Below are 21,233 nucleotides of genomic sequence, written 5' to 3' on the forward strand. Positions count from 1 at the left end.
TTAATTTAACTTACCATTTAAAAAGAAAAAGAAGAATCTGTTCCAAAAATATAGCCTATTTTTACTTAACCCGATTTGTATTTCCGTGTATTTCACTGTATTTCAAAAAAATTGTTCCATAAATAGCTCCTGATACCACTGGAGCGTGTTTACTGTTCACTGTATTTCTTTATATTTCAAAAACACAGAAATACACGCGTTTTTAAATAAAAGTGGCTACGCTTGGTAATTTTGCATTTTATAGTTATATCTAGTTAGAAGCCAATAAAAAGTAGTTATTTAGGTAAATTTCACTTACAACAAAGGTTTTCAGTAGCTCCAATATTGCATTTATGTTATTTAATACACAAGTCTAATTAAAACTTTAAATATCAACCTCAAAATGATAAAATAGAGTAGAGGAGTTTGAAAAAATGGTCAAAGTTTGTGACTAGTACAACCTTTCGGATAATGCATTACATTGGTGACGCGCTAAGAATATTGTCACCTTCCTTGGTCCCAAATGCACCCTTGTAGTTGTTAGCTAAAGGGTGTATGCACCTGTGGTTTCATTCAGATATCGATGTAATTTGGATAAGATAAAGAAGAAAGAACGACTTTATATCTTGATCCACAAAGAAGCGTCATCGCCATATCTTGATCCACTGGTCATGACTTACTGAAGCTATGATTCCTTTCGATTGTGAATCTGCTAATGAAGAAATTATACCAGCATGTGCACTATATGGCCATGTAATGTTTCTTTGGAAGATTGGATTCCACAGCTCCAGGAACTGCAACAACATTCGACAAGTATCAGATGAAGAGGGAAAAGGAGAAAGAAAAATCAAGGACTATACATGTGAATAAAGAAGCTTCAAAAATGAACAATTTCATCTGACACAACTACTCGGTTTGGAACATCTTAATCCTGAATTCCCCTCAACGGAGAAGTAATTAAGCACCGCCAGAATGATCAGACACGAGTAGGAAAGCAAAAATGTTCAGATGAAATCAATATTCAATCAGCATTTTCTTTATTGAGATGAAAAATGGCAACAATAAGAATGGTACTCTCGAAAGCAAACGTCATATCAAAATGTGGATTCTGAGACATTATTATAACACCAGAACCCAAAATTGCCGACTCGCATATTCCGACCCTCATAGCATTCCTTTTCCATTTCTTAGCTTTAACTGACCAAGAGAAGTTCTTTGTTTCTTTTCTCTTTTTTAGAATGATTCAATATCTAAGCATCCTGAGTTAAATTTGTTATTTTGCAAATATATAGAGATATTAATCAAGCCAAGTCTACAAAGAACTTATCTATGAGCTCAAAGCTTCAACAGAAAATGTCCAAATTGTGTTAAGCATACCTCATCAGAACCAATCACCAACACATGACCGATCCCAGGGTGGAAAGTGCACGACTGGAACTTATTGCCACTGGAGTACAGTACATGCATACACAATCCTTCACTAACAGACCATATTCGTGCACTATCCTCGCTCACGGATGCCAGGACATATCCACTCATATCCCAGCAGATTGAACGGACGTCTTTGACATGTCCCTATAAATCAAAGTAAACGAAACCACATTGATACGATATAGTAATGCAACAGATACAAAATTTAAAAAAAGCTCAAACAATGATCAATAATAAACATCTTACTTGTAACTTCTTTCGGATCCCTTGAGTCTCGACATCAATGATATCTATGATATTATACAGTCAATTTACCGGTCTAAAACTATACAGTCATCAATGGTCAATTTTCCTAATAAAACCGCGACGAATCTTAGCCTTTAGAAGTTTAACTAAGAGACTGACCGTGTACTTCACCGGCTTCATCTTTTCTATCAAGCAATATTACAAACCTTACAACTAACGAAGTAAATTACCTCCCCTTCTAACTATTGACCGAAATGATTGATCAGAAGACTCTTAACAGTTTTGAATTACATTCACATGTAAGCAAAAGAAGTAATACAACAACACAAGTCAAATCTTCAACATGGAATAACAAAAGTTGAAACATACCTGCTCAAGAAGTAGAACGAGGAAAGCAACATGGAGAGTCAAAGAGAAGTCACTTGAGGAAAAAGCCAAGCAAGACTCACTACCAGCATTAAAAATGCAACCTTTAGCGTATTCCAAGTAGGACCCTGAATCCAAAAACAAAAAGAATGAACTAGTTGATCAATGAATTTAAAGTTGAAACGTGAATTGTAAAGGCCAAAATTATACAGATGTTGACTCCTGGAGCTAAAGCTCCAACAAGAACTGCTTTTGTTGATGATAATTCTTCTCTGATCTCCATCTTTGTGATTTGCGAGTGAGGGGTCTGATTGTGATTTTGCACTTTTTAACCACCTAAAACAGGAGGAAAATAATGAGGAAGATTAGGAAATTACGCAGTAAATTGGATAAGTTACACCTAGGCCCAAACTAACTTATTGCCCCGCCTATTTTCTGTTTTTTTGCCCGAACTGTGCTTCAATTGGGGTGGTCTTTAATTTTGGCCTTCAAATTGATGGTCTTTTAAGTTTTGACTTTCGCCTAATACACTAAAGTTGTGAGTTTGAACCCCAATTCAGTAAAAAAAAATATTACAAGGCAGAATTTGACAAAATTTTGCAAATTTATTCATACAAGCCAGAATTTGAGCCTTAAAGACAAAAGTTAAAAGACCACCAATTTGAGGGACAAAAATTAAAGACCACCCCAGCGAAGGACAATCGTGCAAATTGGCCGCCTATTTTTAGGGGTCAAAGTTCACAAATGGCCTCAATAGAAAGGAGGAGTGGCCTTGATTTTCATTTTTTTTGCGCGGATTGCCCTTCTTTTGGAGTGGTCTTTAAATTTTGTCCCTCATATTTATAGTCTTTAAATTATGCCCCTCATATTGCTGGTCTTTAATTTTTGCCCTTTGCGTTGCAACCCTGAGCGTTCACGCAGAAATCATGAGGTTCTGGGTTCGAACCCCCTCTCAAGCATAAATTAAAAAAAATTGCAAGGCAAGATTTAGGTCGTGTGTATGCCGGACCCGGCATACTCTGCCTTATGGGCAGACTTGGCATAAGTATGTCGGGTCCGGCATAACTTTGGTAATTCCTTAACAAATTTATGCCGGGTCCGGCATAACTTTGGTAATTCCTTAACAAGTTTATGCCAGGTCCGACATAACTTTGGTAATTCCTTAACAAGTTTATGCCGGGCCAGCCATATTTATGGATAAACTTTGAATGGGACCAGACCAGTAAATCATAACAAACCAATAAAGAATGTGGATGTTCTGTTCTACCTAAATGTATCTTAATGCATATTCAGGTCTTAAAATGTTGCAAATGTACCTCAGTCTGTTCGTATTTGCACTTACCAAGTTGTGCAAATTGACACATCCTACGATGCACCAGTAGATAAAATATAAAAATAATATCAGCCTTTTATGAGCATGCTTTGTTTCTGCCAATGTATGATCTGTTTCTTTCCCAGCGTTACTGCTTTGCAGATGTTAAGTTCAATTTGGTTGCCAATATGCGGAGTTTGAACTAACCAAATTTGGCTTATAAAACAAAGTCTATGTCTTAAGGAAAAGTTATGCCTTATGGGGCATACTTTTAGTAATGTCTTACCTAAAAGTTTGCCCCATAAGGCATAACTAGGAAAAAACTTTTAGTTAAGGCTTAACTAAAAGTTTGCCCATAAGTATGCCGGATCCGGCATAAACTTGTGAAGGAATTACCAAAGTTATGCCGGATCCGGCATATTTATGCCAAGTCTGCCCATAAGGCATAAGTATGCCGAGTCCGGAATAACTTTGGTAATTCCTTAACAAGTGTATGCCGGCGGGGGCATAGCGAAATTTAAACTCTGCCTTGCGAATTTTTTTAAATTTTTGACTGAGTGGGGGTTCGAACCTGGAACTCATGGGTTTTAGCCGAAGGGCAAAATTTAAAGATTTCAAATATGAGGGGCAAAATTTAAAGGCCACCCCAAAAGAAGGGCAATTCTGCGAATTGCCCCTTGATTTTTGGGTCTCGCTTATCAAAAAATTTAAAAGATGGCCACCGCTTCATAAAATTAGCTAGACAAATCTTTTGTTATACATTGACATAAGTGTGGTCATAAATTAATTTAATTTGTCATACATTGGCATAAGCGTGGACATAAATTAGTTTTGGTTATAAGGTAGAAGTTCAAGATATTTTAAAACAGTGAACCTGCTCAATTGATCACAAATATTGCTTTGTTGCTTGATGGACAACAAAAGTTCTTCCCAGAAATTTTTTCAAGTTAGGTCATTTTTTAAAGACTTTATCAAGCAACGACAAAAATTCAAGACGAGGCACCTTTTGAAACACGGCGCGTCATTTTTTAAAATTTTAGACTGCTTGTTAATATTTAGCCATCGTCTGAAATTCAATTGAGACCCCTTCTCAAGTGGAAATAGAATATAGACAAGAATACTCTTAATTAAAATGCGGAACAACTCCAACACAAGGTGTTGGGGTTTAGAAGAGTTGACAAGTGAAATTTCCACAAACTGTGTTGCAGCTTTTCATGTTTCGGCTAAGGTTATTATTGTCTAAATTAATATTCGCAGTAAAAGCGACCTTGAATATTTTTGTAATATTAGTTAAATGCTAATTTGCGGTCAGAAAAGTAGCTATTTGCTCATGACTTCGGTTATATTTTGACTACTTAACATAAATAAAAGGAGAAAATCGACAAATAATCACGTTTCAGACCACTACTTAAAATTAATATTTCAAAGTAAAAGTTACCTTGAATATTTTTGTAATATTAGTTAAATGCTAATTTGCGGTCAGAAAAGTAGCTATTTGCTCATGACTTTGGTATATTTTGACTCCTTAACATAAATAAAAGGAGAAAATCGACAAATAATCACGTTTCAGACCACTACTTAAAATTAATATTTCAAAGTAAAAGTGACCTTGAATATTTTTGTAATATTAGTTAAATGCTAATTTGCGGTCAGAAAAGTAGCTATTTGCTCATGACTTCGGTTATATTTTGACTCCTTAACATAAATAAAAGGAGAAAATCGACAAATAATCACGTTTCAGACCACTACTTAAAATTAATATTTCAAAGTATTGGCAGATAGTCTCGTTTCAGACCGCTAATTAAAACTAAATCATCATTTCAAAATTATTCAAAATTTAGTTATTTTTAATATGAAAACAATATGGACATTGACACTAACACGAAAACCCTGAAAATTTCAGATATACCACTGAGCAATCGGGAAACAATGACTATAGGAGATTTTCAAGAAGTTTGAATCGTTTCTTTCTCGAACTCCATAAGAGTCATAGAGTTGTATGTATTCTCACTTAATTTTTAACTACTAAGGTTCATATACTTGGTTGCTTGAACTAATGCCGGAGCCACGAATTCTAGCAAAGTAATGCCACATTTATCACTTGTCAAGGAGATTCAATAATGTAATATATACACAAAATAATTACCTTTACTCTATTCTATAATTTTCCGACGGAGGGGTTCAATTATACCCCTTCTCAATAGGTAGTTCCGCCACTGCCTTGAAACAATACGACAACTTAATAGAAATGAGTTAAATCTTCGATTACACAATCAGTATGCTCATGCTCTATACTTCAACAATTCTACAAGTTACAACATTCTTGAAAACACTTTCTCATTTCACAACCAACCAAATGCATACATTTCTATTTTTCATCCATCTAAATTGGTACAATTTCACACTTAGAAAGTTTGTGATGCCGCAATTCATGTATTTATAAGTCTAGAAGTAAGGCAATGCAGGTGGAAAAATGCCTGATAGACATGAGTATTTATAGAGCTTAGTTTCCCATAAAATTAGGACCTTTATATTGAGACTCTGGTGGCATTTGCCATTCTCTCTCTTTGAGATAGTTAAGAAGCGTTGGCTGCTCCTGTCTCAAGTCCATCCCAGTGCCACATACATACGGGAATGCTCTTTGGTAACCAAGAAAATGTTTATCCATTCTTTGTTCTTCTGCACCATAGGCAAGGGGGGGACTTGGATGCAACTGTGGGCTCTCCAAGTATACCATGGGACTAGACGCCAAGTGATTTCCCCACTGATCTAAGACATCAAACCTGGTAAGATTGGTCGCGTTCAAGTTTCCATAGGTTGCTGGTGCATTTGAGTGAACAGGCCATACCGGGTTGCTGACTCGCTCAAAGTTTTGACTGTTTCTGTAGTGATACAGCCATTCAGATGAACTCATGCCAAGTAGTGGAGGGTACCCCTCAACAAAGCGTGGAGCACCTGCAACAAAATCAAGCGGTCCACGAACTGTAGATGGACTTGAGTATCCACTCACTGGTGATGCGCCAAGAATACCGTCCCCTTCCTTGGTCCCAAATGCACTCTTGTCAGGGAAGACGGGTGAGTTTCCCTTAAACCAAGAAGCATCTTCGGGTAACAATGGAGCTGAGGGCACTGGAGTAACATAAGGAGGAGTATCATGAATAGCTGCAGAAACTGGCATGGAACAAACTTTGTGATCTCTAGTTTCCTTTAAGGAGAGACCAGATAAAGATTCAGAAGCTAGTTCATCAATTGGGCTTAACTGCTGCTTATTTAAATTCCTCTCGTTTCTTGGACTTTCCTTCTCAAGGACCCAAGCATTCAGAGATGGAGGTCCGGCAGGGAAAGCTGCAGATTGCTTGCTGTACCTCAAGTTTGTACTTTCGGGACGGAAACTGAAAATATCATTCTGTGGATGACTTTGCTCAGAAATCAACGATGTTGCACGGCGCAAAGATTCATCAGAAGTCACAGTTCCACTGGTAACATTGATGGAGAATTGATGACATGAGGTATATATTGGTTCTGAGTTATGCCTTGTGATGGGCTTGAAAAGAATAACTTCTTCCTCATCTGCGCTAATGGATTGGCAAGGGTGATCTTGACTCTCTCCGTTTTCCTTTGCCATTCCACAATTATTCTGATAGGACTCTTTTAGCTGAAGAGTCGAACCAGATTCAGCTACTCCTGACTTTCCCTTATCTGCTAATTCAGAATCCACGATGTGGAATCTTTTGCCTGTTTTATCACAAGAGATCCATTTTCTTAAGTGACTGGATCTGTGAGCCAGTTTAGTTGCTGCACGAAAGATACGCCGTGAACGACACACACTCTTAGTACTGAAATTATCTATGCAATCCAAATGGCTCGTGAAGTCCAAAGACTTGTGAACATGGGCCATGGGATCAAACCCCCTCAGTTCATGGTCTTCCCAAAGAGCAGTACGTTCTGGAGCAAGTTCATTCTCACAAGGATCAAGCCGATTCAGAAGATCAGCTAAAGCACCAAAAAAGTAAGACATAGCACTCTGGACCTTTTTATCTGTTGCATGTGCTTCTGCTCTATCAAGTATGTTCGCTAACCACTCTACAAACACACAGATGGTGGGTAAAAGGGGGCAAGTGTGCCTTGTTGTGGCTTTCTCGACAAGGCGACCAGCACAAATAAAAGTAGCAGCTACTGCCAGTTCTGTCAATGCAGATTGCTGCTTGTTATCTTTCTTTGGATCCCCACTCTCAGTCAGGCTATGGAAGATAAAGATGAAAACAGAGACAAGTTGAAGAGCACGATAAGGGCCTTTTCTCAATGGATCCATTAACTGATATGACTCCAGAGCAGCCTTTAGTTCATCATCACCCATTACAACCAGACCTTCCAATTGTCCCACAGTGGATGCAAGAGTAGATTGAAAGTCTTCCAAGCTGCATTCCAGAAACGTCTGAAGTTTTAGAGTTTCTAACATAAACAATCGACATGATATGTGAAGGAAGCCACTAGAATTTGCTTATCAAGATCTAGAAGCACTAAGTTATATCCAGAACAAAGTTGAAGTTTGTAGTAAAGGGGAAAAAACTTCAATTTAGTTCATCACACAAATAGCTGAGGTTACCAATGACAAAACAATCTTCCTTCACACAAATACAAATAGAAAACAGCACATCAGTGCAATCCTTATATATGCTTCCAATTTAACAAAAGCAAGCAGATTTGTCGATGCACCAATCCGAACCTGATCTTTTTTTACATGGAATAATGCTTAGAAGCAACGTAAGTAACTATATCAGTGAAACTTAACATTTAAAGCAAATAGAAACCTCGGTATCCAGTATTTAATGCCTACAGTGCAATGTTTATACTTGGAAATTACTGTTGAAAACATACACATTTTTAAGTAGGTTAAACAAGCAGGATAAATCAAGCAGGGCTAGATAATTTCCTCCACAAAGAACTACAGGGCGGAAAGGTATTAAGTGAAAAAATAATAGATGTGATACATGAGGACTATCTCAATTGTCTACTTGAATAACTTGAACGAGTAAATGATGCGTACCTGGAGTGCACAAGAAAGAAACTCATCAATCTGACAAACAGAAGCCATATATCAGCTTTCATAGAGGTAACAGTTTCAGTGGCTTCTGGCATATTCTTGTTTGAGGAACCGCTAGTTGCACCATGTTTAGCATCCATGGAACACCACGCTGATGGTTTTAGCAAATCAAGGTGAGCTCCACTGGAATATGAATGCAAAACAGATGACCTGTTCTGCAGATGTGCAAGAAACAATAAAAGTTGTTTTTAGTCCTCTAGACTCAAAAGGGGTCACAGCAGATGGGGAAAAAGGAGAATGGAGGCTAAGAGAAAATCACCTCTTCAAAGAGTAGCATAAGATTGTTCCAGGCATCAGGGAATGGTTCCTTAACAGCTAAACTTCTAATGCAATGGTATAAGGCAAGGAAAGGGTCACCAGTGTATGTTGACAATAGTGCAAGCTGCAAATGAAATCAAAATATCATAATAAGAGCCTCGAAGCGGATTTTGTCTCAACTTTGATGCAGGAAACAAGAACCGACAATCTTGTATCTTTAAAGGTTGTAAAGATGAATCTACCTGATTATGTGGATTTCCACTGTCTGGCCATATCCTAGATGCTTCAAAGTAGTATGTGGCCGCTAATGACCACTTACATGCATCCGGTTTCTTACAAAGTTCACCATATCTGGCCAGGTCTCCCAGACAAATTAGAAAACGGTGGCATGCATATTGGCATTGAGGCAGCTTCAGCGAGATGCTACCGTTCCTACAGAGTAACAGTTCCCCGGGGAGCCCACAACTTTTTCTGAGTTTTTTAGTTAACTCCTGATAGAATTCGGTAGCTTCAGATAGAAATGACCTGAGCCCTTCCATATGATTGTCAATCTCTCGGGCAGCACTTGAATCACCTTCTTGTGCTTCAATTTTCCTTTTCTCAGAATTAGCCTGCCGAATCCTTTTACGGAACTCGTCAATGTGTTTATAGTGAAGTTTCCACAGAGAGAATTCAACTTCTTGAAGCCCCACTACTTCATAATTATTTACAATAATATTCTCATAGCTGCTACGGGCTTTGTGGTACAATTCTTGGACATCTTTGTGCAACAGGCCTTTAGAGTAAATTGATGTCAAGAGTTGCTTTTCCGTATTGGCAATCTGCAACATGGATGAGATAATTTTTCATCACAAGGAGCACAAAAACGGCAAAGTAAAACATCCTAAACAGATTCAATAGTCACCTCAAGAAAAGTATTCAATTTTTCCTTCTGATCGTTAAATGTTGCAGCTGAATCGGCATCCATGACTACTAAGAACAGACTTCAGTACCAATCAATATCTCATTGATGATGCCAACAAAAATGTACCTACATGAGCGATCAAGTACCTCTTTAATGAATGCACCAGCAACCGAAAGAAAGAAAGAAAAGGAGATTTGAGTACCAAGAGAAGATCTATTAACTTCCAACATACTAGTTTTGATCTTAGGATGTTAAAACTCTCGTTTAACTAGTTGCACAGCAACATCACATCCATTTTGTAACTTGTGGAATTTTGAAAAGCTTATTCACAGGTCAGTTAATTCAACTACTTACTATTCAACACCCAAAAATATCAATGCCTTGACTTAATGGATACTGGATTATCAAACCAAAAACATATCTTTTCTACTGAATTTTCTATGAAAAAAATACACCTTACATATCCATTTAACTTGGCAAGCAAAATGATTCCCAAAAGCCAGTAGCCATTACTCCCCAAATTCAGTACAAAGAAAGTAAAAACAAAAAAAAACTCAGGAAGATGGCTTCCCTTGTGCCAATTGCCATATAAAATTCAAAAAATGAACAGTTTGAAGTACAAAGTCAACGAAAACCTAAAACAGATAAGACTTTCAGATGACTTTCTAACTCCATACCATAAGCAACACAAAGGAATTAAAAAAAAAAAAAAAACTGATAATCAACATCCCAGAAAGAAATTGACAATGATCAGTGATCACCACCATAGATGAATTCATTTTAAAAACTAACCTTGAAAATGATGCATTCAATTATCCCATGTCAATGAACAGAATTATCTTCAAAGAAGAATTTTTTATTTTATTTTAATACACAGTAAAACTTGATTTTAAATTCTTCAAAGAAGAAAGAATGAAAGGGGGGGGGGGGGTAAGAATGATGAACAGTAAGTACCTTTAGTAACTTGTAATTAAACCTAAGAGATAAGAATTTAGACAAATAGTCAAGCAAACAAGAACCAAAGGAAGCATAAATAAAGCTACTTTATTAGATGAAAAAAGTCAATACTATGAAAGATACATCAAAATACCTCAAGAATTCTTGAAAACAGAAATTGAAACACCCCACACGTGAAATTCACAGCAAAAACTTAGAGAAGCAGCCAATAGAAGAAAGATGTAGTTTTGATAAGCAGAGAAGAAAGGGAGGGAACAGTTGGACAGGGGAAAAATGGCTGGACAAAGAAAAGTGAAACAACAGAATTTTGGACAACTCTTGGTATTAGTAGTGAAACAGACAAAATAAAAAGGTGGCTGTGTGTATTAATGAGTTTAAGAGCCCGTTTGGATTGGCTTATAAGTTGGCTTATAAGCTGTTTTCAGCTTTTTTGAGTGTTTGGCTGGCCAGCTTAAAGTCATTTTATGCTTAAAATAAGCTCAAAAAAATAATTGGACCCATTTGACTTAGTTTATCTAAAGCAGCTTATAAGCTGAAAGCAGCTTATAAGCCAAAAAAAATAAGTTGAACTACCCCAACTTATTTTTTTCAGCTTATAAGCTGCAAACAGCTTTAAGCTGTAAGCCAATCCAAACGGGCTCTAAGAGTGAAAAGAATAAAATGCCCCCTCTTCTTGTACTGTGTTTCTTTCTTTTTCTTTTTTCCTTTTTTTCATGACAATAGTGTTTGGATCCATTTATATACTGTCAAAACATTATTATTTATTATTGTGGATGTCTATTTTAGAAGAAATATTCAAGTCACTTTTTTCTATAAATATAGAGGTTCTCCTTCATTGTAAATCAATACCTAACAAGAGAAATAAAGATATCTCCTCTTTTCTCTCTTTCACCATAATATTCTTCTTGCTTGCTTTATTATTTCATAACACGTTATCACCACGAGACTCTGTCATCTTGGGCAAATATTTTACAAAGATCGAAGAGCAAGATAAGTATCTTACGCGATAGTTTATTATTATGTCAAAATTCAATTTTGTGGTATTTGTTTAACCACTGCTTTCTCTATTATGAAGTGATTTTATTGAGTAGATTCAAGTTCTACCAAAAAGTTTCGGAGCTTGATACGGCGCACAAGAATCTCTTTGCTACGTAAGTTAACCAAATTGGTTACCAGAGTGGCAAAACAATGAGTTGAAGGTATGCACTATTAATTAATAATAGAAGACAAAGAAAAGTTACTTTATACATGAGCTTGCTTCCAAGAGGTCTCTGTTTTGCACTTACATAAATTTAGATGCAATTAAAATTTGCTCCTACAGAGCATTATCGTTAGATGTGGCAAAATTTCACAAGCTTTATTGTGGTTAAATTTATTTATGCCTCAAATTTGTTGAAGAACAATAATGTTAATACAGATTATGATGTTAATCTCATATTTTTTAATGGTTAAATGAGAATTTGGAAGAAATAAATAACCACCAGAAGTGACAATATTTCTATAGGCTTGTGATTATAATTGAAGATATGTTTGAGAAGGATTCTCTATATTATATGCCCCGATTTGTTCCAGAAGTAACAATATTTTAAAAGAGATTATAATTTTATATGATTAAGGCACGTTCACATGATTATATATGTTTCCTTCTCGAAGAACGGAAGCTTTTGATAAATGTACAAATACAGATTCATTCTCTGAAGTGAATGTGAGAGCATGCAGTAAGGCTTATAACTACGGACGTGCGTTTTGGTTGTGAAGTTATAACGACCCATCTCCAGAAGAGATGAAAAAAAAAATGAGAAAAAAAAAACTTTTCACTACCAAGTATGAACGGTTTTTCCTGTGCAAGGATAATGACATGACTTGCTGGATACTTTCAATTCTTTAAATTAGTTCAAATTATACCTTATACAAATACACATAACTATATTTTGTTGAATTAATTCTCTATGTTTAGTTTACTGGCTGTGCTCATACCTCATTTGTCTACATGGCTTATGTTTTAAACACATATTTGTGTTTTTGAGTAGAATAGTGTTAAATCAAAACTACTCTGATGTTCTTTTTTCTCTGCCATCAATTTATATTATCACCCAACTACATGAACTAATGATAAAATTAAAATCATATACCTATTTGGAAATAATGAATGTAAAGATTTTTGTTATTTATTTGCAAGCTTCGATTTTAGTTATTTAAGGTGGCAAGATAATGAAGGAAATTTGTATATTTAATTTGCTGTAATTTTCTTAAAGTGTTGGGATTTACAACGTAACTAAGGAATGGTTCTATATGTATTTTGATGGTCTAGAAGTATTGGTATGACTTTTGACAAGCTGAAAAAGGTTTGAGAAATATATTGAGCGGTGTTTTCTTGTCGTTGAGAGAAATAATGAGATATTGAAAATTATGCATAAAGTTATCTAAATGAGTCAAGTTTCATTCCCCGAAGTGAATGAAAAAACACCACAACACACCTCCTGAAGAGATAAAATAACAAAGGATACAGATGTTATTTTGTGGTATGAAGATCATTGCTGCACGTACCTGTCGTATGTCAAATCATCTTGGATACTTTTATTATATATCGTTCCAAGGCAAATGAAAAAGATTTTGTAGAATATTTTCTATTAGAACCACATTGATAGCATGATTAGTTGTTATTGATTTCCCTGAAGGAAATAACAAATTCATGTATTTTTCTTGATCAAGGACGTAATATCTATGTGGTCGTCATTAAGATACGAAATATTCAGATGTTAATAGTGAATCTCCCTGAAGGAGATGTTTGAAATACTGAAGTTTAGAACATAATGTTTACTTTTCGTTATTATGAATTTATTATCTTTAAATGTAAATTAGTTCACTGTCTTCTTATATGACATCAGAAAGATCTAATCAAATTCTCTTTCATGACACTAGCAGTGTCTGAGCAATATTTGGTAGTACAAAATTAATGATCAAGGTCCAGAAGAGCCTAATTATTTGTCTACAAGAATTATGACACCAGTAGTGTCCGAAAAATATGTGATTATGGAGAATAAATTAAAGGCTCCTGAAGAGCTTATATACTATTATGTCATTCATTCTTGATTGTAATATACAAAATTGTTATGATCGAAACCCAAGTTGTAGTAAACCCGAAGTTTACTAAAGTAAATGACTATCATATTGAAGTTATAAATGATTGGAGCATTAAATATTTTGAAAATTATAGTGGGTAAGAAATATGTATATGAATGGTTACCCTCTTTATTCTCCAAATTGTACTACACAAATATAACCATGATGAAATCACATGTTACGGTAAACCAAAAGTTTATTGGTACAAAAAATAATAATTCATGTCATAGTAAACCAGAAGTTTACTAAAACAAATAGCACATGGCATGGTAAACTTGAAGTTTACTAGTATAAATAATTTTATTAGTCGGCATGAGCGGTTAGACCATCCCGATTCAAATATGATTGAGTATTTGACATATATTAAAGATCTAGAAGATTCTTCAAGAGTTTATCTTTGTTGCTTGTTCTCATGATAAGTTGATTATAATGACTAATATTGGGATTGAATTTCCTAAATTCTGGAAAAAAAAAATATAAAAGGTGAATATGGGCCTGTTCACCTATTATGTGATGTCTTAAATAGATGCATCGATAAGATGGTCACATGTGTGTTTATTGTCAACCCGTAGTTTGACATATGCAAAGTTACTTGCTCAAAATAATTGAGTTGAGAACACACTTTTCAGATTATATAATCAAGATAATTCATCTTATTAATGTTGGTTTATATCAAAGCTGGTTTGGCATTGAATGTCTCCGATAAATATCTAAACCATTGCTTATGAGAACAAAGCTGGTCTAAGATATGATGTATTGTATACAACATCACTTGTATGCTTCAGACCAATAAATTATGATAAATGCTCTCCTCATAATTGGTTCAGGGTTAGGAACCAAATATTTCCATCTAACAGTTTTTTATGTGTGGTATATGATTAATTAATCTACCATGATGCACAAAGATGGATTCCCCCAAAAAAGATGGGATGTATGTTAGTTTTTTCTAACATAAGGGGGAGAGAATAAGCAGCTGAGGAATATGTTATGAATTATCATTAGTATGATCCTCATTTAAAGGATAATTCAACTCAAATGCTAGAAGCATTTGCTGACCCAAAATTAATTTCTAATTTCAGCTGCAAAATGCTCCTATTAAATTCATGTCCCTGAAGGACAGAGTCTACAGCATGCATGAAGCGTGGTAGACTAATCGGTTCCAAACGCAATAATCATTGAAAAGAAAGAGGAGCAAATGATTAAAGATCATTTTAAGGAGGCAATGTGCTCTTGAAGAGCCTACGACATAACACTTTATGAAACCTCATGAGAGATTTAGGTACCTAAAAATAATGGAAGTGATGAGATCTCAATAAGTTATGTCACATTGAGAACCAATACAAATAATATATCGTCGACGATATCTTTGGTACGATATAGTGCAATATTGTAAAAGATTGTGAGGATCTAAATTCTATGTCTATTAAAGCATGCTAACGCAGAAATTATTATCAAGTGAAATGACACATTTTGGTAAGCGTAAAGCTTATAGGACCTGCTGTCTAGACACTAGAAGATGTCACATCATTTAAATAGAAATAGATGTTGTCACAACCTATATGTATTACTTGACAAAATTATATGAAAATTCCCGAAGAATTTTAAATGCTTGAAGCATATACAAGTTGTAGAAATTTGTTCATAATTCTTATATGGATTAAGCTAAGCAAGGTGAACACGATTTTATCACCTTAAGGAATATTTACTGGCTAAGGGTACAAATGACTCTATTTATCCTTAAGTCTTTGTGAATCAAAATCTTTCATATTGTTAGTGCAAGTTGATGACTTGAGAATTATTGAAACTCTTGAAGAGTTTTCGAAAGAAATAGATTATCTGCTGAAAGAAGTTGAAATGAGAAACTTGCAGAATTTTTTGGTTCTGAAGTGCCATATATTTATGCAATTAATGCATTTATATATTTTGCTATGACTATGGGGATTATAGTCATACGATGTTGTTCTACATGACAGTCAAATCATATAAAGATAACATCTGTTTATAAAGCAAGTTAGGAATGCACTTGGAGTGATTTCAACAATATAACTCTATCCAAAGACTGAAGATGCAGCAGCATACATATATCCCAACTAAAAAGAGGATTCATAAAAGTACAAGGCATGTTTCACCAAAGTTGCTCTTGACACACAAGCTCCAGAAGAATGGTGATATCAACGTGCAAGAAATTTGTTCGAGCGATAATATGACTGATTTACTCACCAAGTCTCTACCAACTGCAACTTTCGAGAAGATGGTGCACAAGATTGAGATGTGAAGATTCAAGTTTTTTATTGAAGTTCTCATCAGGGGGAGTCAATGCGCGTTGTACTCTTTTTCCCTTTCAATGTTTTTGTCCCACTGGGTTTTTCCTTGTAAGGTTTTAAATGAGGCAACCTAATGATGTATTATTAGAAATGTGTACTCTTTTTCGTTCAATAGAATTTTTTCCACTGGGTTTTGTTCTAATAAGGTTTTAACGAGGCACATTATCTATTAAATAGACATTCAAGGGGGAGTGTTATAAATATTATTTATTATTGTGGATGTCTATCTTTAGGAGAAATATTAGGGTTAGTGACTTTGGGATCAAGTCACTTTTTCCCTATAAATATAGAGGTTCCCCTTCATTGTAAATCAATACCTAACAAGAGAAATAAAGATATCTCCTCTCTTCTCTCTTTCACCACAATATTCTTCTTGCTTGCTTTATTATTTTATAACAGTCACAATATTGTTAGTTTAGAGACTTTTTTTCTGTTATAGAGATTGGTTGATATACATCTATAATAATATTTAACTATTTAAATAATATTTTGTTGTTATAAGTACAGAAAAATATCAAATACTAAGTTTAATCACACTTTTTATAAAGAAGGGAAATCTTTAATGATGGAAATGTGTATTCATATAATATTCTTTGTCATAAATAGCGTATTAAATATCAAATATCTTGTCAAAATTTTGAGACCTATTATTAGTAATCTTAGAGATTTTATTTCTATAAAAATGGTTATAATGATATTATCAAAAAAGAAGATAGTTGTTATGGAGGGATAGTTTTACAAGGAGCGTAATGTTATAAAGATTATTGTTGTTGTTATAGGTAAAAAGTTACTAAATCGGTTTCGGAAAAAACTTAATTGTTATAGTGAGTTGTTTTTATATAAAAATGTTGTGTACATAGATCTATTGCACCTCAACAACTTAATAGAATATATATTACCTCCCGACAGCTTCTTATATTATAGTTTCTAATCAAATATTAAAAGTGTTACCGTCACGATTCATTTTCTATATGTTTTCAGTTTTCTGATGACAAAGTTAATTCAGTATCCCTTAAAATCCAAGCTAAATCTCATTGGAGTATAGTCATTAGTCAATACTTTTCTAATAGCATCAGCGTATGAATGATTCAACTGATTCCCTGAATTTGTCAATGGTTCTTGAAATCAATAGTTAAGTTGCAAAGACAAGTCATGAAGCTACTTGTCCTTTTTCTAATCTTTAATTATTACTAGAAGAAGTGCTAAAAATATAAACTGTATGTTTAAGTGGAGTTTGTAGGCGGGTGGGATGTTGTCTTCACTTTTCTATAGTGCTAAAATAATTTTAATTGGTTATGGATAAAAAGGCTTACATACTACACATGATAACTGTAAATATGTTCCACATGGGAGACAGAGATTTGTTATCTATGGCTAAAGTTACTTTAAAATTCCAGGATTTACTTACAAAGAATGATTTCCTTCATTGGAAAGAGCATTGACATAAATTTTATGGTTTTCATTCTCTAAATATCTAAAAATAGAAAATGATATTTGACTCACGATATTTTTATTGTTATCTGACTACTTAAGAACATGTTGTCATATTTCCACTGAACTTTCAAATTATTATTTTAATTTGTAAGTTAAATGCTACTACTATTTGTTTGTTGACATCTAAGATGTTATTTCATGTTCAAATGATTGATCATAAACTACGAAGTGTACTAAATTAAATTCATCTTTTTCAATCTCTTTAACATTTTGACTTGGCTTTATTCTAGTAGTGCTAAAATTGTAAGAAGGCTATTCTACTATAGAACAATTCGACCAAATGGCGGGTTGATCAAAGGTTAGTAAATAACACCAGCCACTTTACTAATTTTTTTATAACTGTGGTATTCTGATCAGCTTGAGTGTACCTCGTTTAATTCAATGAGGTATTTACTATCTTTCATCAGATATCGAATAACTCTGTTGTCAAAACTTAAACAGATGAGAAGAAATCTCTTATATTTTTGCAGCCATTTTACTTAGCAAATCGATAATTTTTTTTTTATATATTTTTTTTTTGTGTTTTCTGCTTAGTCTAACTAGAATATCTTCATGGCTCTAGATCTTTCCATCAAAATTACTAGTATGACTTTCTTGGCAAGGAGCCAATAAAATTTTAACAGCACAAGCAACCAACGGAGAAGAACTTTGAAAACATATATAGTCAAAAGATAATGCCCGCTAAGGGTCCATATAGTTGGTGTTAAGTTCATATCTTGGTCCACAGCTGGATATATTAATTCTCAACATTAATTTTGGTTTAGGATAAAGTGTAAGCTTGCCAGGTGGAATTATAGGATAGACTCCCCTACCCCACTTACCTTTGGATTGGGCTTAATTCAATCAATGCTCCTAAAAAATATAAGGCCTAAAAGAGAAAAACAGAGTATCTAATTTCCTTTGCCATGTGCATTGTTGTATTATTAGGCTGAAGATAATACTTGTATGTAGGTAGTTATCATATTCTAATATATTATTATTATTATTATTGTGGCTAGTAGGGACATGAGATATTAAAACTTGATGGGGGCCCCTGTGTCCAAGAACATTAAAGAAAGAATAAAAAATGACAGTTTTGGGCATGCTACATGTCTAAAAGACTTGAAACCACATCTTTTATTTAGAATCCGCGATTTTTCTAGCATAAAAAAAAAAAGTTAAACCAAACTAGTATAAAAAAAAAACACATTAATAGGTTTCACGCACAAATTTCGTGCGTGAAAGGATCAAACTGGAAAATTGCAGTTTGAGCCTTTCACGCACGAAATTTGTGCGTGAATGAAAGCCCCTGAAATTCCATCAGCTCCTTAGTCAACAAATTACAATTTCAATCATTGTTCTCAATTGTACATGTAGAGTAGCCAAATGTAGGTTTTGGAATTGCGGACTCCTCTATTTTTTAATTAATAATACATAAAAGCTTAGGCGGATTCAAAATTTTTAATTTATGGATTTTGAATTCTAGAAAAGTCAGTTTACTTTGGATAAATTATTTATGCATATTAAGTGATTTCTTAACAAATAAATATTTTTAACCAAATCTAGTAAATACTTACTTCGGGCACCTTTTCAACCCCTCAAATGACGATCCAAACGTTTACGTATCCATGATGTATTGGGCCTACATTATTGTACGCAGAAAAAAATATCAGGTTCTATATAAAATATTGATGTTTCGGAGTCTTGACACACGACTAATCGTTGGTCAAAGTATGAAAAAAACACTAAGTTTTTTCAAACAAAACTTACTTCGGGCACCTTTTCAACCCCTAAAATAACGATCCGAACGTCTATGTATCCTTGATGTATTGGGCCTACATTATTGTACGCAGAAAAAAATATCAGGTTCTATATAAAATATTGACGTTTCGGAGTCTTGACACACGACTAATCATTGGTCAAAGTATGGAAAAACACTAAATTTTTTCAAATATTGACGTTTCAAAGTAAGTTTTGTTTGAAAAAACTTAGTGTTTTTTCCATACTTTGACCAACGATTAGTCGTGTGTCAAGATTCCTAAATGTCAATATTTTATATAGAACCTGATATTTTTTTCTGCGTACAATAATGTAGGCCCAATACATCATGGATACGTAAACGTTCGGATCGTCATTTGAGGGGTTGAAAAGGTGCCCGAAGTAAGTATTTACTAGATTTGGTTAAAAATATTTATTTGTTAAGAAATCACTTAATATGCATAAATAATTTATCCAAAGTAAACTGACTTTTCTAGAATTCAAAATCCATAAATTAAAATTTTTGAATCCGCCTAAGCTTTTATGTATTATTAATTAAAAAATAGAGGAGTCCGCAATTCCAAAGACCTACATTTGGCTACTCTACATGTACAATTGAGAACAATGATTGAAATTGTAATTTGTTGACTAAGGAGCTGATGGAATTTCAAGGGCTTTCATTCACGCACAAATTTCGCGCGTGAAAGGCCCAAACTGCATTTTTGTAGTTTGGTCCTTTCAGTGAAACCTATTAATGTGTTTTTTTTTTTTTGTGTGTGTTAGAAAAGTCGCGGATTCCTTTTATTTGATAAACACGATGAATCAAAGGTCCTCTGTCTAAGCCAAAGGCTAGAATTTTGGTTCTTTCTGTGGCACTGGCATTATGAATTAAAATATTACATAAATGTCTTCTATTGTAATTTACATCTAAATTATTTCTAATCTAATTACCAATTACCTTAAAGTATCTCAACTCCTTTTTACTACTTAAGACCTCCTTTTTACTACTTAAGACATGTGGTATAATCAAAATAGTCGTGTGGATAATTGAAGCATTTGTTGCTTTGACTTTTCAAAATATTGTGGCATTCGTGTTGAATCCTTAAAAAAATGTACTACTTTTGTAAGATTCAACACACAACTTGCAAATCTATTTAAAAGGAAAGGAATAATATGAAAACATAGGTAGAATGAACAGGGCCGGCTAAAGCCTAAAGCAAGTAAAGCACTTGCTTTAGGCCCCAAACATTTTAAGGACCCAAAATTACTAACATTACTAACTATTATTATATGAAGTATACAATATACAGTTTATTTAGAGTGAAATAATGATTTTAACTCATTAAATTTAAAAATAAAAAAAATCAAATGAAAGTCATGTCCAAACATAGTTTCAACATTCAAATGCGTCTTTTCAATTTCAATTATTCATCTTTTTAACTTCAAACAAATATTGTCCAAACGAGCTGTAAATAATTTGAAGTACATATTTTTTTTTTCCTAATTTACATCCTTTACATTTGAAATTTTTATTTTTGTCTTTTTTATGGATTTCTTTTGCTTTTTTTATGGCTATATCTACTTCAAAATCTTCTTGTATTATTTCTATGTTCATACCTGTAAAATTATTATCTTTATCATCTTCTAGTGTACTTTCTTCATCTAAATCTCGATGAGTAGTATAGTTATATTCTGTGAATCTTATAGAAGTCTCTCCTTTAGAATTAGTATACATTAAATGAGATTGTGGTTGTAATATCATTTTCTTATTGAAATCTTCTAAATTCCATTATAATCCTGTATATTCTTCAGGATTTATCTTTATGGGTTTTATTAATTTTATTCCTCTATTTCCCATAACTTCTACTACATCGTCTACTTTAATCTTGAATTTAGTATTACTATTAGTTGCCATTTTCCCTAAAAATCCTACACACATCAATAGATTATTTCCATTACTCATTTCTTCATATCCTTTAGTTTGTATCCCTATCTTAA

The 21,233-nt window shown here is 33.9% G+C and overlaps 2 protein-coding genes across 3 annotated transcripts; both read right to left on the reverse strand.

The window, feature by feature from the left end:
* Positions 1 to 371: 371 nt before the first annotated feature.
* Positions 372 to 2,458, reverse strand: LOC132622484 (transcriptional corepressor LEUNIG-like). The gene is made up of 4 exons (XM_060337101.1): positions 2,233 to 2,458; positions 2,026 to 2,150; positions 1,357 to 1,554; positions 372 to 773 (listed from the first exon to the last, which is right to left on the reverse strand). The coding sequence occupies exons 1-4, from the start codon at positions 2,303 to 2,305 to the stop codon at positions 624 to 626; spliced, it is 546 nt and encodes a 181-aa protein (XP_060193084.1). The 5' UTR covers positions 2,306 to 2,458; the 3' UTR covers positions 372 to 623.
* Positions 2,459 to 5,555: 3,097 nt separating this feature from the next.
* On the reverse strand, positions 5,556 to 10,901 carry LOC132621093 (nonsense-mediated mRNA decay factor SMG7-like). Of its 2 annotated transcripts, XM_060335246.1 has the most exons (7): positions 10,691 to 10,901; positions 10,555 to 10,576; positions 9,601 to 9,726; positions 8,939 to 9,517; positions 8,698 to 8,820; positions 8,382 to 8,593; positions 5,556 to 7,752 (listed from the first exon to the last, which is right to left on the reverse strand). In XM_060335246.1, exons 3-7 carry the CDS (start codon positions 9,661 to 9,663, stop codon positions 5,838 to 5,840), a joined length of 2,892 nt encoding a protein of 963 aa, XP_060191229.1. In that variant the 5' UTR covers positions 9,664 to 9,726; positions 10,555 to 10,576; positions 10,691 to 10,901; the 3' UTR covers positions 5,556 to 5,837. The 2 variants fall into 2 exon arrangements, with proteins under 2 accessions (XP_060191229.1, XP_060191228.1); XM_060335245.1 differs by lacking the exon at positions 10,555 to 10,576.
* Between the last annotated feature and the right edge of the window lie 10,332 nt (positions 10,902 to 21,233).

Source organism: Lycium barbarum, chromosome 12 (assembly GCF_019175385.1).
Source record: "Lycium barbarum isolate Lr01 chromosome 12, ASM1917538v2, whole genome shotgun sequence".
In the NCBI taxonomy this organism is placed as follows: Eukaryota; Viridiplantae; Streptophyta; class Magnoliopsida; order Solanales; family Solanaceae; genus Lycium; species Lycium barbarum.